Source organism: Pseudonaja textilis, chromosome 9 (assembly GCF_049901715.1).
Source record: "Pseudonaja textilis isolate UNSWEBS1 chromosome 9, rPseTex1.2, whole genome shotgun sequence".
NCBI classification, from domain to species: domain Eukaryota; kingdom Metazoa; phylum Chordata; class Lepidosauria; order Squamata; family Elapidae; genus Pseudonaja; species Pseudonaja textilis.
In genome coordinates, this window is record NC_141998.1 from 22736336 (window position 1) to 22751265 (window position 14930).

At 44.0% G+C, this 14930-nt stretch overlaps 1 protein-coding gene across 14 annotated transcripts in view; it reads right to left on the minus strand.

Annotated features, from left to right (window-relative positions):
* Nucleotides 1-1133: 1133 nt before the first annotated feature.
* The window catches only part of GRAMD1B (GRAM domain containing 1B), a 134042-nt gene continuing 120245 nt past the window's right edge, over nucleotides 1134-14930 (minus strand). For all 14 annotated transcript variants that reach the window (XM_087939134.1, XM_026709015.2, XM_087939136.1 and 11 more), the window contains 6 exons: nucleotides 14446-14549; nucleotides 13257-13460; nucleotides 12118-12208; nucleotides 9449-9556; nucleotides 8292-8409; nucleotides 1134-6651 (listed from right to left, as the gene is read on the minus strand). In XM_087939134.1, the coding sequence (XP_087795260.1) occupies nucleotides 6562-6651; nucleotides 8292-8409; nucleotides 9449-9556; nucleotides 12118-12208; nucleotides 13257-13460; nucleotides 14446-14549 (715 nt within the window). In that variant the 3' untranslated portion in view covers nucleotides 1134-6561. The remainder of the gene's footprint in view (nucleotides 6652-8291; nucleotides 8410-9448; nucleotides 9557-12117; nucleotides 12209-13256; nucleotides 13461-14445; nucleotides 14550-14930) is intronic.

Genomic DNA, 14930 nt, shown 5'->3' on the forward strand with positions numbered 1-14930 from the left:
GTGGAGTGGAGTGGCGTGGCGTGGCGTGGCGTGGCGTGGAATGGAATAGAATAGAATAGAATAGAATAGAATAGAATAGAATAGAATAGAATAGAATAGAATAGAATAGGAATAACAGAGTTGGAAAGGACCTTGGAGGTCTTCTAGTCCAACCCCTGCTTAGGCAGGAAACCTTATACCATTTCAGACAAATGGTTTTCCAATCTCTTCTTAAAAACGTCCAGTCTTGGAGAATTCACAACTTCTGGAGCCAAGTTATTCCACTGATTCTTTGTTCTAACTGTCAGGAAATTTCTCCTTAATTCCAGGTTGCTTCTTTCCTTGATTAGTTTCCATCCATTGCTTCTTGTTCTGCCTTCAGGTGCTTTGGAGAATTAAGGATTCCCAACCATCTACTACAGGGTAGAGAGGACTCACCTTTGTGGTAATGTATGGACGAGTAAATCTGTGATCCTCCAGACATGGGCCTACAACTCCTAGAGTTCCCCTCTCTTAGCGATGTATATGGAGCTAGTGAGAACCAAAACCAAACCTCACTTGGGAAAAATCACAGATTTATCACCATTTCTTCCAAGTTTATTTCTTCATTTCTTTCAAAAACAAACTTACATGTTGAGATTAGTGAAGACCCACTTCCTAATCTACTCTAGTCATGTACTAGAGCGGGGATGTCCAACCTTGGCAAATTGAAGATCTGTGGACCTCCAATTCCCAGAATTCCCCAGCCAGCCATTATTGACTGGGGAATTCTGGGAGTTGAAGTCCACAAGTCCTCAAGTTGGACACCCTCGTTTTAGAGTCCTTTTTTAGACTTACAGGGTCCAAGGGAGACCATAGTTCTGAAACTCGGGAAGTTTTTCAAGAGATAAATGCTTCCTAATTTTACTTGCTTCCATAATTTAAGACAAGATTTGGGAGATCTGTCTTCCAATCTAGCAGCTTGTGTGGAGTTCTGATCACTCTTGCCTGGTTATCAGCCCACTGAAGAAGATACTTGGTTAAAATGATTTTACCTCTAAGGGAGAATTCCCTAAAATGAGGCATAGAGACTGTAGAAAGAGACAATGGTAAAACAATAAAATAATAAGAGCATCAATAATAATAATTAAAAAAAAACAATGACACTTACTGTCTTCTGTTCATTATATTTTATTCATACTTTTATTCCATTTCTTTTTCTAGCTACTTTACATTAAGATTTTGGCTTTGTAGCCTGTATAACTCCTAGCTTCTATCAACTCAAGCTTGTGGTGGTTGATGATTTCCTGTTTCTGTTTTTTCAATTTTTATTTTTGTAATCAACTTATATTAGACCTTGCGCACAGCGCAAAGTTTAGTATAGATACAGATTCGCACAGACAGATCCTATGCACACGCACACTTGCGCACACAACCTCACACACGCGTACACACAATCGGGGTTGGGGGGTGGGGTGGGGGAAGAGATCTTTAGCATGTGGCCTGGCTCCAGGATTATGCTGTTAATCGTCCCAGGTCCTTCTACCTGTAATGAATGCAGGGAAGGTGGGAAAGGAAATATTACTTGGCCTTCTGTCCGGTCCCTTTATAGTTCCCCTTTTTGGAAAACCTCCCTCTCTTTAGGGAGTCAAAAAGTACCTGGAGAATAGCAGCAGCTTAAGAAGATGAGTTGTGGGGACCAAAATGTCATGCTTCAGAGGTGAGGAAAAAAGGGGGAAGAACGGATGGATGCACGCCATCCTTATCATGCAGGGAACCATTGGGAAATGGCTACTTGTTCCTGTTTTGGATCTGAGTTATTGGAAATTGAGTAGCTCCTCCAACTCTGCCCCAGAGACCTCAGAATCAATAGGAGAATTTGACCCATGGAGAAATATCTCCAGAGCTTCCCATGGTCTCCCAAATGGAAATATGAGGTTGGGAAGCCTGTCCTTCAAATCTTACCACACCTCGACTGACCAAAGTAAAATGAGGTAATGTAAAAACATGGCGAATCATGCTTGTCACCATCACCACCGTCATCTTCTCACAGCAGCCATGGTCAAAAAAGAGCAGAAGATTGAGGGTGATACAGAAGGGAGGACTTGCCTTCCCTGTGACCACTTCAGAACGCACTGTTGGCCAGAAGATTAGCAGTAAGTCAAGCCACCGAAGAGGGCGAAAATCCCAAGGAAGCCAACGTCCCTATGTTGCTGTTTTCAAGGAAGGGGGTAAAAGGAGAACGTGTTCTCAACAAGCAGGGTGTGTGGCTGCAGCTGGGACAGTTAACCCACCCGTTTGGCTGATTGACACATCTAGGGACGAATGGCACAAGAAGAAGAGTCATCTGTGCTTCCACCAGCGTGAGCCAGACAGCCGAGCATGAAGAACACCCTAAGGAGGAAGTATGGACATGAGGAGACAAAGAATTGCAGCAGAACATTGACCATTAGGGAATATGAAGGTATCTCCAAGACCTTCTGAAGTCTGGAGGTCCCAATCTACCAGTTCTCTCAGCAGAAGAAGTCCCTCTGGTCACTCTCGTGCGCCCTGCTATGAAATTGAGATGCCAACAGTGGGTTTTATGGGTTTGACTGTAGCAGGAGCCAAAGGGAAGGGTCAGCTATATTAAAATAAAAAACCCCAGGACTTCAACAACCTACAAATCAAAAATGGAAGCAGAGGAAGAAGACTGAAGAAGCTATTTCTAGATACCAAGTGTCCCTCGGCAAAGCCTTTCCATGAACGGACAAACTTACCAGTGTGGAAGGCATCGTCAAAACAAAATGAAACAATGGGCTCCGTTTGCTGATCACAACTCTCACCAACCACAAGAAAGGTGGAATGACGCGCAATAAGAGTAGAGAGAAGTCAAGACAAATTGAGAGGAAGGCCAGATCCTTTTCCCACACGTATATGTGCCTCTCCTGGATAACAAAACTCCATTTGAACCCTGCATATAAATTAAGCAAAATCCGCCCTCTGGCAGGCGTATTTAACACCGTGAACATCTCCTATCCCAGTGATGGCGAACCTTTTCAGCACCAAGGGCCAGAAAGGTGGTGCAGAAACATCGCATGCACGCTCGTTGGGGGCCACGCACCGGAAAAGTCAAACTTCCGGCTTCTGGCATGTATGTACTCCTGACAATCAGCTGGCCAGTGTGCATGCGCCTACCGGTTTTCGGCACTGCCACGCACATGAAGGACAGCTGATCATTGCATGCACATGCACACCAGAAACCCGGAAGACAAACAGGCAAGGCCGCACATGCTGGGTGACGTGGCTTTGTGTGTCATTTGGGGCATGCATGCCATGGGTTTGTCATCACGGTCCTATACCTTTAACTCTGTTCCAAACGAAGCAAACACAGTTTAGGCCGATGGGCAAAACTCTTGAGGGATTAGAAACAATGCAACTGCCCCACCTCTCCCCCCCAAAAAAAGAGATTTTTGAGAGTTTCCGGGGACGGGGGAAGGAGAGGGAAGAGAATACATTTTGTTGGGATGAGTCTGTGAACGCTCAGTTGTGAAATGACCACGAATCCCAAGTTCTCTTCAATGTCTCTTTAAAAAAAAACAAAATCAAGCAAAATAAAAAGTCTACACGAAACAGTTTCTCTTCAGTCTGTCCTGCAAACCATTGTGCCCACTCACTCTTTCCAAGAAATAATATGTTTGTTTCAATAACAGCAGTTCACAACGCCCTAGTTAAGTTTTAGGGAAGCGAAACCTCACGAGGAGGAGGTTCATCTGAGACTTCTATCCTTCTGAATGAAAAGCTCTGGTGGCCCCCAAACCTGACTGTGCTCACCAAGAAAGGATCCAGGGCCCGAAGATAAGTAGCAAAGAGATCCCCCAAAGACTGCCAATCAGCAGAATCGTGCAAGAATAGATATATATTAATGCAAATAAATTAACCTAAGAAAGTTAAGTGTCCCAAATTTACTGTCAACTATCTTCTCAGCTGCCCTTTTTTCTCTCACTGGTGACCACCAGCCATTCTGACCTCCTACAAAGAATCTTTGTTTGACTATGGAAATATTTGTCTCCAGTTGCTATCTCTTGCCAGTTAGCCCAGCCAGCTAGCAAAAGAAAAAAGAAAAGCAAAATGCAGGACAATCCCACCCCCCCACCCCCCACTTCTCCAGTTGGAGCATGTGAAAAATAAAAATAAAATAACCAACTTAATTTCATTCACTCCCAAACAGCTGGACTCCAGAAATCCAGAAGCTTGGATGCAGATACTCTGCATTCGTGTTGATCAACAACTCTGGAAACAAGGACAATATATCTGGAACTTGGGCTGACCTGCTTGTCTATCTGGACTTGTGGCACCCCTACTAGTCAATCCAAGAGAAGTTTGTGGCTGGCTAAGATTTGCTGCTTTGTTTATCTTTTGACAGTGTGCAGAGAGAAAATGCCAACTTTCGTCACAAAAAGGCCCAGTTCAGATGAATAATTCATGCCAAATATGTTTTCTCTTTCTGGCTCAATAACCTACCTAGAGTATAAACAATATCTTGCTCATAGTTGCTGAAGAGGATGGTATTTGGTGCAGATCAGTTAAACGCTGATCGGCACCATCCAGATGAAGCCTGAAAGAGGGAAAACTCTTTTTATTTCTTGCCAGGAAATTTCTAGTTTTACACCAGGAGGCAGAGAGAATCTACTACTGCTCTGCTTTGGACGTCTAGGGATCTCCAAACCTTGGCAACTTTAAGCCTGGCAGACTTCAATTCCTAGAATTCTGGGACTTGAAGCCTGCCAACGCTTAAAGTTGCCAAGGTTGGAGACCCCTGTTCTAGGAAACGATGGCCTTTTGCGTGATAAAACTGAGCTCTTGCTTTCAGTTTGCTTCATTCCAAATGAGATAAATGTTTGCTTTGACCAAATCCACCCAAAAAATAAAAATTGGTGGAATTCTAGCTTCTTTCAAGCAGTAGGCATTTTTTTGCCCAAGGAAAAGTCCTAAAAAAATAAAACACTTTTGCCTTTTCTTGTTCACGGCTCAGCCAACTGATATTCTCATCATGTCTGTGTTTTGCCGAACTGCCACGCTCCGGCCTCCAATCGCTAGGGGACTGCCAAGAAGGACCTTCTTTAAATCAAAGAGAACACCTTAGCAACTTTTAAAGACTCGCAGATGGATGGACTTCAACTCCTGAAATTCTCCATCCAACCTGGCTGGCTAGAGAATGATGGGAATTGAAGTCCACAAGTCTGAAAAGTTGCCGAGGTTGGACACCCCTGCTCTAAAGGATTAAACTGCATTCTTGCATTTGAAATCAGCTGCTGAAGAAGAACAGGAGTCCACATCAAGCAGTCGCTGAATGTACCTTCAGAAGTTTTCTTTCAAAACAAAAATTTTTTTTACAAGAGCTTCATGTGAATGCAGAGTGACATGTCATGGCCCAAGCTGACAGACACAGCAACGTCAAGGCCCATCCCTCACTACAAAAAGCAAAACGATTTCTTCCTCAAACTCTCCATCTTTACGTGGGTAGAAGAAATGAGGCGACTTAAATAAATACAAGATTCGGGACGAGGACTTCAAAGCAGACATTTTGAAACCCCTTGCCGAGCCGAGGCATGTTCCTGGGTTGTACCTCTGTTGTTGCCTTTTTGTTTTGTTTTGCTGTGGGAACGCTCGGGACATTTACACGTGGGAGCCGTTCAAGTGCCCTGGATGTGGGTTTCCATTGGTAATCTCTGCAAGTACAGATAGCCCTTTTAAGCGGAGAGACAACTCTCTCAAGTAACTACTTGAAGCTGCAAAGGTCAAAGGATGCAACAACAACCAGAGAAGATGCCGTCCAGCTGAAACAAGGAGAGGAAGGGTGGGGTGGGGTGGGGGGGAGAGACTCAAGGATGGCCAAGCAACCATGGCAACTGTTATGACTTGTGGACTTCTCCTCCCAGAATTCCTGAGCCAGAATAAGCTTCCCGTTTTATCTCCTCAAGCAGCAAACTCATCCTGTCTGTCACATGCCGGGGCGGCCGAAGTAGCAGCACGGGGAGGGGAAGGGAACCCTGTGTCGAAGTCCACTTGCCAATGAAAGAAAAACCCCGCAAAGGGACCCTGGGTGGAGAACAAGCAACTATGCTCTGTTTGGCAACCAGCGTGAAGAACTCGCCGGCTAACCGCATTCTTGCCGAGAAAAAAAATAACACAACAGTTCCTCCATGCCAGGACAAATAGGCCGTTTGTGCCAAGACCAGTCAAGGATCGACTCCAAAGGAGAGTTTCATGGCTTCCTACATCTCCCCAGCTCCCGCCCAAGAGAGGCAGACCAACAAATAAAGAGCCAGGAAAATGCCTAGAAAGGTGCATGAATCCAGGAGGGCCAGAGTGGACTTTTTTTTTTTTTCCCACCATGCCTCAGTGCCGGAAAAGCCCAATTCCTCCATCACATTCTGGCCCTTCCTTGGGGGACGTTCCTGGCTGGAATTCAGTCGGCACCGTGCTTCTCTTTCTCGCCTACGCCAGCTGTTCCTTTCTTCTGTAAAAATCTGGAGATGATGAATATATACCTCTCTATATATTCATTCTCTATGTACATGTATTGCACAAAAATCCTCTGGCCACAGGTGTTCCCGCCTGCTAGTAGAACCGCTTCCGTTTCTCATCCGACTCGGGCCGATATTCGCGAGAGCCGATGCCTTTCTGAAGGTTGATGAGGGAATCCTTCATCTGTAAAAGCAAGGACACCATCTTGAAAACACAAAACTGCAGAACTAGCAGGATCAGAAATGCTCTGACCCAGGCTCAGCAGAACCAAGGACCAAGACTCCTTGTCCCGAAAAACCCCTCTTTATTTAGTTATTTAGTTAAAGTCCCAGCAATAATCCCTTCCAAGGGTTAAGTGCAAGAACAGACCTTATCAGTCCTTGGATAATTGCCAGACCAAGAGCATTAATTCCCGGCAAGGAGTCTCTGAGGAACGAACCCCAATAAGCAAATCATCCGAAAGAAATACAAACTATTGTCTCCTGCAACCACCACTCCCCTTTTGCTTCTATTTATTCCCCATGGCAAGGGCCATTCAGCGTCCACTTGTGCCTCTTCTTCCGAGTCAACCCCTGTTCCTTAGTTGTTCCCTTCTCCTGACAGCTCTGCACATACACAGTTCTGGAACAGGCCCCAGCTGTTCTTCTTCCCCTCTAATCTCTGACTCCTAAGGCAGCTGGGCAATGTCCGACAGCCCTGGGCCTATCTCTGCTTCCATCAGAGCCTTCCCCAGACTCCAGGACTGGCCCAAGAGCCTCCCCCACCTCCTCACTGGCAGCCGGTGGGCCACAACAAGAAATTAGAAACTTAAAAGGATTAATGACATTGAAGATTTACTAAAATGGATATGCAAATATCATCATTATTATGATGGTGTGATTCTTATTAATGTTATAAATATTATCATTATTATTACTATTTCTTAAAAACAACTGTACTCAGACAACACACTGTTTATATAGACATTGATTTTTTTGTTTAATATTATATTATATTATATTATATTATATTATATTATATTATATTATATTATATTATATTATATTATTATATTATATATATATCATTCAGCTTTGTTTGGGTATTTTCCCGTCATTGTAGTTGTGCTTTTAAAGTTGTAGCATAGCGTTTCGGCAGAATCTCATCTGCCATCATCAGGCTTCTGTAGCATGATGGCAGATGAGTTCTGCCGAGCTGCTCTAACACGCTAACAAACTCAATGACGTGAAATACCGAACAAAGCAGACCTGGAATTAGGACATAGTTTTTTGGTTTGGAATTATCCATTCCATAAGAATACCTGAATATGTGGTGAGGGGATGAAGGGATTGACTGGAGAGGCCAGAGTTTAATCCTCTCTTAGAGTTTGCTAATGATTTTGCCTTATTTAATAACTTTGTCTTACTCTCAACCCAACCTACCTAATGGAATTGTTATTGAGAGAATAAAATAAAGGATAATCTCATAGGTGAGATACAATTGTCAGTTATGAAAGATCATATCCATACATAAACATCTAGTTAATCTGATTTACTGCTACTCATGACTATGCCCAGGAATATTCTCAGCAAACAGTTGGTACCTGCTAGGAGTTAGATGAGGATCAATGGAATTCAAGGGAGATTGGGCTTCGTTCATTTGTGACTACATAGGGATTCTAAGCTGATCCCTTGTTTGACTCTACCCTCAGGTTCTGGCACTCTTTCTCCTACAAAAATGGAATAAATCGGAACCCGTGCCAAAGTGGCATGCTATTTCCCTTGTCTTGCCTTCAGCCTATCCACAACCCATGTTTTCTCCCCTAGGTTGGAGGTAGCTCTCACCTGATCTAAGAGAACTACTGATGATTTGATGATCTCTCGCCACTTTTGGAGTTCCGTGTCATGATATTTCTGCTGGGACTCTAATAACTGGGCCCACTCAGTCTGAGATTGGGGTAACCTGTTGAGACCAGGAAGAGCAAAGAGAGACATGAAAGCACTTGAAGCCAGCCGGGAATCTTTCTTACAGCCAAATTTTAGTTTGGATGCTTGTATTTCATTTTTTAAAATGTTTTAATGCCCTGATTGTAATAGCATGATGAAATGGGTGGCAAACAAATTTAATACATAAATGCATCCCCTTGCAACTTTGCTATTCTCAAGATATTTTTTTTAATTGTAAGACACTGAGAGTCATTGATTGAGATGGGTGGCAGAAAGAGAGGGGGGTTGAGAGGGAGAGAAGAGAGAGAGGGGGAGAGAGAGAAAGAAAGAAAAAAGAAAGAAAGAAAGAAAGAAAGAGGGAGGGAGGGAAGGCCATAGGGAGGGGGGAAAGAAGGAAGGGAAGGAAGAGAGAGAAGAAAGAAGAAGGAAGGAAGGAAGGAAGGAAGGGAAGAGGGAGGGAGGGAGGGAAAAGGAAGGAAAAGGAAGAGAAAGAGGGAGAAAGAGGGAGAGAGAGGAAGGAAGGAAGGAAGGAAGGAAGGAAGGAAGGAAGGAAGGAAGGAAGGAAGGAAAGAAAGAAAGAAAGAAAGAAAGAAAGAAAGAAAGAAAGAAAGAAAGAAAGAAAGAAAGAAAGAAAGAAAGGAAGAAAGAAAGAAGGCATGGAAGGGAGGAAAGAAAGAGGAGAAAGAAAGAAAGAAAGAAAGAAAGAAAGAAAGAAAGAAAGAAAGAAAGAAAGAAAGAAAGAAGAAAGAAAGAAAGAAAGAAGGAAGGAAGGAAGGAAGGAAGGAAGGGAAGGAAGGAAGAGAAAGAAAGAAGGAAGGAAGAGAAAGAGGAAAAGAAACAGGAAGTAAAGAAAGAAAGAAAGAAAGAAAGAAAGAAAGAAAGAAAGAAAGAAAGAAAGAAAGAAAGAAAGAAAGAAAGAAAGAAAGAAAGAAAGAAAGAAAGAAAGAAAGAAAGAAAGAAAGAAAGACATTGTGAGTCCCCATGTACATGGAGTGTAGTTAAGACAGTCTCAGCTTGTTCCTCATAGAGCGGAATCCTCTGCCTGCATCGGTTACCTTTCCTGCAAGCGTAGCCCCTGCCATGCCGTCAAAGTCTGAGTGGTGTATTCCAACATCCACAGCTTGTAGAACAGCAACATATTAAGGATGACCAAAAGCACCAAACTGAAAGAAAAATAGAGGCGGGGGGGGCGGGGGGGGGAGGAAAAGAAGAAGAATTATCGACAGGGAGCAGGAATTCTTCCCTCCCTGCCCCAATCATTTTCCCCTCCCTTCATGGCTGCAATCAAGACACTCGGAGGGGCTCCCACAATAAAAGGGTCGGCAATTTTGCAACACAAAAAACACAATCCCTGAAAGCATGGCTCAAATCATAAAATAAGGCGTCAACAAGCGATCAATGCAAATGGTAGCATTTATGATGGAAAGGGTGTTTCACACCATTGGCACAGTTGCTAGTGCAAGCTCTAAGGATTCATGCCATGGAGTATTCAGAAAACCTGTGGGACCGTCGCCATGCCTCTGGCATGGGGAAGGAAGAGGTGCCAGTCCGTAGCTTCTTCCTAACTCCTCCCTAAAGTTTGGCAGAATTTTACACTCTGTGGTAGTCTCCAAAACAGGACAGGGCCACAATGACAAATTTGTGACCTGTGGGACTTCAATTCCCGGAATTCCTAAGCCAGCCATGCTGAGAATTGAAATCCGCAGGACATGAAACTTTTCCAGGCTTTGGGAAATGTGCAATAATGGCCACTTAACATTTCATATAAGTCTAAGTGTTATCTGCTAAAGAAAGGAGGGAGGGAGGGAGGAAGGGAGGAAGGGAGGAAGGGAAGGAAGGAAGGAAGGAAGGAAGGAAGGAAGGAAGGAAGGAAGGAAGGAAGGAAAGAAGGGAGGGAGGGAGGAAGGAAGGAAGGGCCATGGTGACACAGTGGTTAGAAAGCAGTATTGCAGGCTAAGTCTGCCGACTGCCAGTAGTTTGATCCTGACCAGTTCAAGATTGACTCAGCCTTCCATCCTTCCAAGGTTGGTAAATGAGGATGCAGATTGTTGGGGGCAAGAGGCTGACTTTGTAAACCACTTAGAGAGGGCTCTAAAAGTACTTTGAAGTGGTATATAAATCTAAGTGCTGGTGCTATTTGCATTCAGTTTGAAGAACAAAAAAGAACGCAAGGGGGAAAAAGGGGGAAAAGCCAAAATAAATAATAAAAGCTTCAGCCCAAGAATGGAGAACCAGCAAATCTAAGTCGGGATCAGGCAGCCAGGGTGAAAGAGAGCCAGCTTTAACCAACCAAGATGCAGAGAGAGAAAGAGGCAGATGAGGATAGCGTTAAAAGGGAAAGAATATACCTGAAGCAAATCCTAACAGGAGCAGGAAAGAGAAAAGACGGGGAAAGCAAAGATTAGGAGAGGAGAACATCGCAAGGGAAGTTCTGAAGGACGTGCACAGAGCGGGGAAATCACAGAGTGACAAGGTGGTAGGGAAGCACCCAACCTCAAGAAACCAGCAGAGGCAGAATCAGAGTTAGACCCATCAGTATGACAACTATCAGAACAAGTTGACCAGGTTGATCACACCTCTCAAAGAAAACGCTAGCTCTAAGAACTCATGCCATTTGAAAATCTGTGGGAGAGAGGTGCTAATCCGTAGCTTCTTTCTAACTTCCCCCTAAACGCTGTCAGAATTACACCCTCTTGTAGTCTCCAATCCAGTAGTGGGCAACTATGACATGAATTTGCAACCTGTGGACTTAAATTCCCAGAATCCCTGAGCCCGCCATGCTGAGAACGGGACGTAAAGTTGCCCACTCCTGCTACAGTCTAAGCCTGTGATGGCAAATCTATGGCATGCGTGCCAGAGGTGGCATGTAAAACCCTCTCAGTGGGTGCGTACGCAGTCTCCAGCTGTTCTTCTGGTTTCCCGCGCCGGCCAACTGGTCTTCATGGGCATCGGAGCTCCTGAAAACAGCCAGAAAATCACCCCAAAAACAGACTGTTTGGGGGCCTTTTTCAGCCTGTTTTGGGGGCATGTTTGGCCCAAAAATGGTCTAAAAAATGGCCTGAAAAACAGCCTGAAAATGGCCCCCCAAACAGCTTGAAAACAGTGAAAAACAGCCAAAACAGGCATGCATGCACCGGCGAGATGGTATTCGGTTTTCCGGTGCTCTGGCACATGCACATGTATGCTTGGTCTGGTTTGGGCACTTGTTGCCAAAAAGGTTCGCCATCACTGGTGTAAGTAGGCCATTTATATTTCTACATGTTCTCCTCTAATTCCAGTCTCTGCCACCAAACTCAGACCAACTAACTCCCAATTTGCATATAAAAAGCCAAAAACATTAAAGCAATCAAGGTAATAAAAATATATGAGCAGTAAAATCAATTAAGGTGTGGTGCGAAAATGAAGGCGGTAAGCCAAGGTTCTGTTGGTGATCTATGGGCAAGCATGAAGACAATAACGTTTTCCGACGATGCTTTGCTGGGACATTTTGTACCAGCAGGTGAACGCTGTCAGAGGCTGGAGTTTGAAAAGACGCTCAAATTAGACCCACGGGGAGTGAAATCAATGTTGGCTTATCCACAACCAGGATGATAAGACTTGCCTTTTTGGTAGCCTTGGCTTGTGAAATGAAACAGAGTAAGACCAGGAATGAAACTCATCACAAATCCATCGCAGAAGGAAAGTGGGGGGGAAAGGAATCAAGCCAGGATAAGGAGTTACTTACACACAACTAATAACAAGCAGTAATTTGGACACATTCTGCAAATGGAAGCTGCTGGGACTTTCTTCAGGGATGTGCCGTGTTTGAGTGGAACCTGAAAAGGAGCAGATGTGGTTGACTGAAAAGACACCTCCCAAAGCTAAGTTCTGCAAGGCACAACTTCAGGCTGTCCTTCAAGCATACTGAAGATCTATCTCACGTAACTGTCAAGCTTTGAAATTTACAGGCTGCTTTCACTTTTACTGCTTCCCAGCTTGCCAACTAACTATTGGGGGGAGGGGGAAGGGGAGTTGAAATGTGGATTGTAAGCAGTCAAGCCGTGAGAACCAAGGTCGAGTCAGCAGGTGATTGCCAGACATTCAAGACCTCTTCTCATAACAATATTGTCATGCTCCATTGGACAGTGTGACCTGCACTAATAGGAGGGAGAGAGGATTCCATACTTTAATTATATCGAATTGCCCAGGAATTATCCAGAGCTGGTTTTGCTTTCATTCTGTGCCAAAATAATGCACTCAATATTGCATTAAGGGATCGGATTGTCTCAACAGTGCTACTTTGGTTATATTCATCAGTCAGAACCCCGACATTAGCTCTTAGAGTGGAACAGGGAGAAAAAGGGGAACCCTGGAATCAGGCCAGGGAGCAAGGACAAACTGTCTTCAACTGCCAAGGAACAAAGATAAATTACCAAATGGAAATCAAACAAAGTTTGCTCTCAAAAAGTTTGTCGTTAGGGTTGGAAATCAACTGATCTCCCACACCAGCCAAGTGAGGGATTAGACTTGGTCAATGAACTGGAGTCCCAAAGCTGTTTCTCCAAAAGAAAAAAACATCATCCAAGAAGCTTCTTCAGCTCTTCAGAAGCAAAATGTTTTCAAGGGAAACAACCCAAGGAAGTCCAGTTGCCTTTTGGAAAAGCACCATTGGGTCAACCATGACCTGGATGATGGAGAATCTCCACATACAATGAACTGGAGGTGTCTCAACCTTGTTTTAGATATATAATCCTCCAAGAAGTATGATTCAGTTTACCACTGAAGATGCCTGTGCTACATCCTTGATGAAACCATACTGTTAGATCTCTTTCTGTCTCATCGATCCCAACCACACTTCATCTGTTGCAACTGTTCACATCATACCTGCCACACGCTTGATTCGACTTACAACCTCCTCATCTGTGGGAGTGGTAACAGGACTCAGTACTTCCTCCAGATGAGGCCCCCTCAAGTGTGTATGGGGTCGTTTCCTTCGCCGCACTGAGGATTGTTTGTTCGCCTTCTCTTTGGGTGACTGTCTATGAAGTTCTGCTAGATACAAACTCTCGGTTTTGGTCAATTCACTCTCTGCCAGGTGGAAAGAAGAGAACAAGGGAAGAAGAGGAATAGTTCAGCTTGGTCAAAAGGCAGTGGTCTCTTCCCAACCTCTACTCCTAGAGAGGAGACAATTATTTTGTAGGTAAGACAACAATATTCTAGTTCTCTCTCTGGGCACCCTGAGAATTTATCTGCTGAACAAAACTCCGCCACATTGGTGACAGGAAGGGCCTCCGGCCATTAAAACACTCTGCAAGCTCCATTAAGTTGCTCAGACTCCACCCCACAAGGGATTATGGGGTCATTAAAAGAAGATGATGACGACGGTGATATTCTAAAAAGCATCAACAATCAGGGCCTGCTTGGAGGTATCTTGCAAATGAGTGAAGCCAACTGTACGGGGAAGAGCCTAACGTTTGGAAGACTTGGGAGGAAGGAATTTAAGATACAATGAGCACCATTCTGAACGCTTACACGTTCTTTGTTTTTCCACCTAAATTTAACAAAAACATGACTTTTGTTAGGCAGGTTGTTAACAAATCCCATAGGAGGCAAAACCCAGGTTCAATCAGAACCTGCAGACTCAGTGATAAACTACCGATCTATTTGCTAGGTCAGGACCAGCATTAGTGCTTCAAGAGAGTAGTAGTTATTCCTCTGTTCAGACAAGGACTTTGAATAATTCCTTGTTTTGGTAGTTCTTACGTATCTCTTTTCCAAAAGTGCTGATGTATTAGACTGCAGGGCTAAAATCTTAATATGAATTCTTATTTATCAATGTAGAATTATGAAGAAGTCTCCAGATTTATCTAGTGCACGAGTGTCCAACCATGGCTGACTGGGGAATTCTGGGAGCTAAAGTCATTCTGGGAGCTTTAAGATAGGTGATCTTAAAGTTGCCAAGGTTGGACAACCATGATCTGGAGATTGAGCGTTGACTCCAACAACAAGTCCAATTCCATGAATGAAAAGGTCAAGAAGGTAATTCCATTGGATAGGCTATGCAGCCTCTCACCTAAGTGGCGAAAATAGTCTTCAAGACCGCTCCAAAAGTTCTTCTCAATGAAGGATTTCACTAGTCCCCATGGCTGTTTTCTGTAACGTAGCTCTGTAGAAACCCTGAAATGAAAAATTGTAGCAATGAAAAGCATCTCAAAGACCTTCCAAGCTATCACTGTAGTTTCCTTATAAGTTGGCTGTCCAGGTGCTAGTAAGAAACAAGCCAACATCTTCCAAGTATCTATTCAGATTTAGTTGGCTCAAATCTGTTTCCCTGCAAAAATTTTCACACCAGGTTTGTTGTCCCTGATCTAAATCTTTATCCAAAGTACCATTTCCCACAATATATGACCTACCCTGAAAGTAAGTCCTAGCTTGATTTTTACACATGTGCTCAATATAAGGCCTACCCCCCCCCCCAAATAAGCCCTAATTAAGATCCCAACCACTCCAGAGTGCACGGGCACAAAATAATCTAGGGTGGGGATAGAGAAGTGGAGC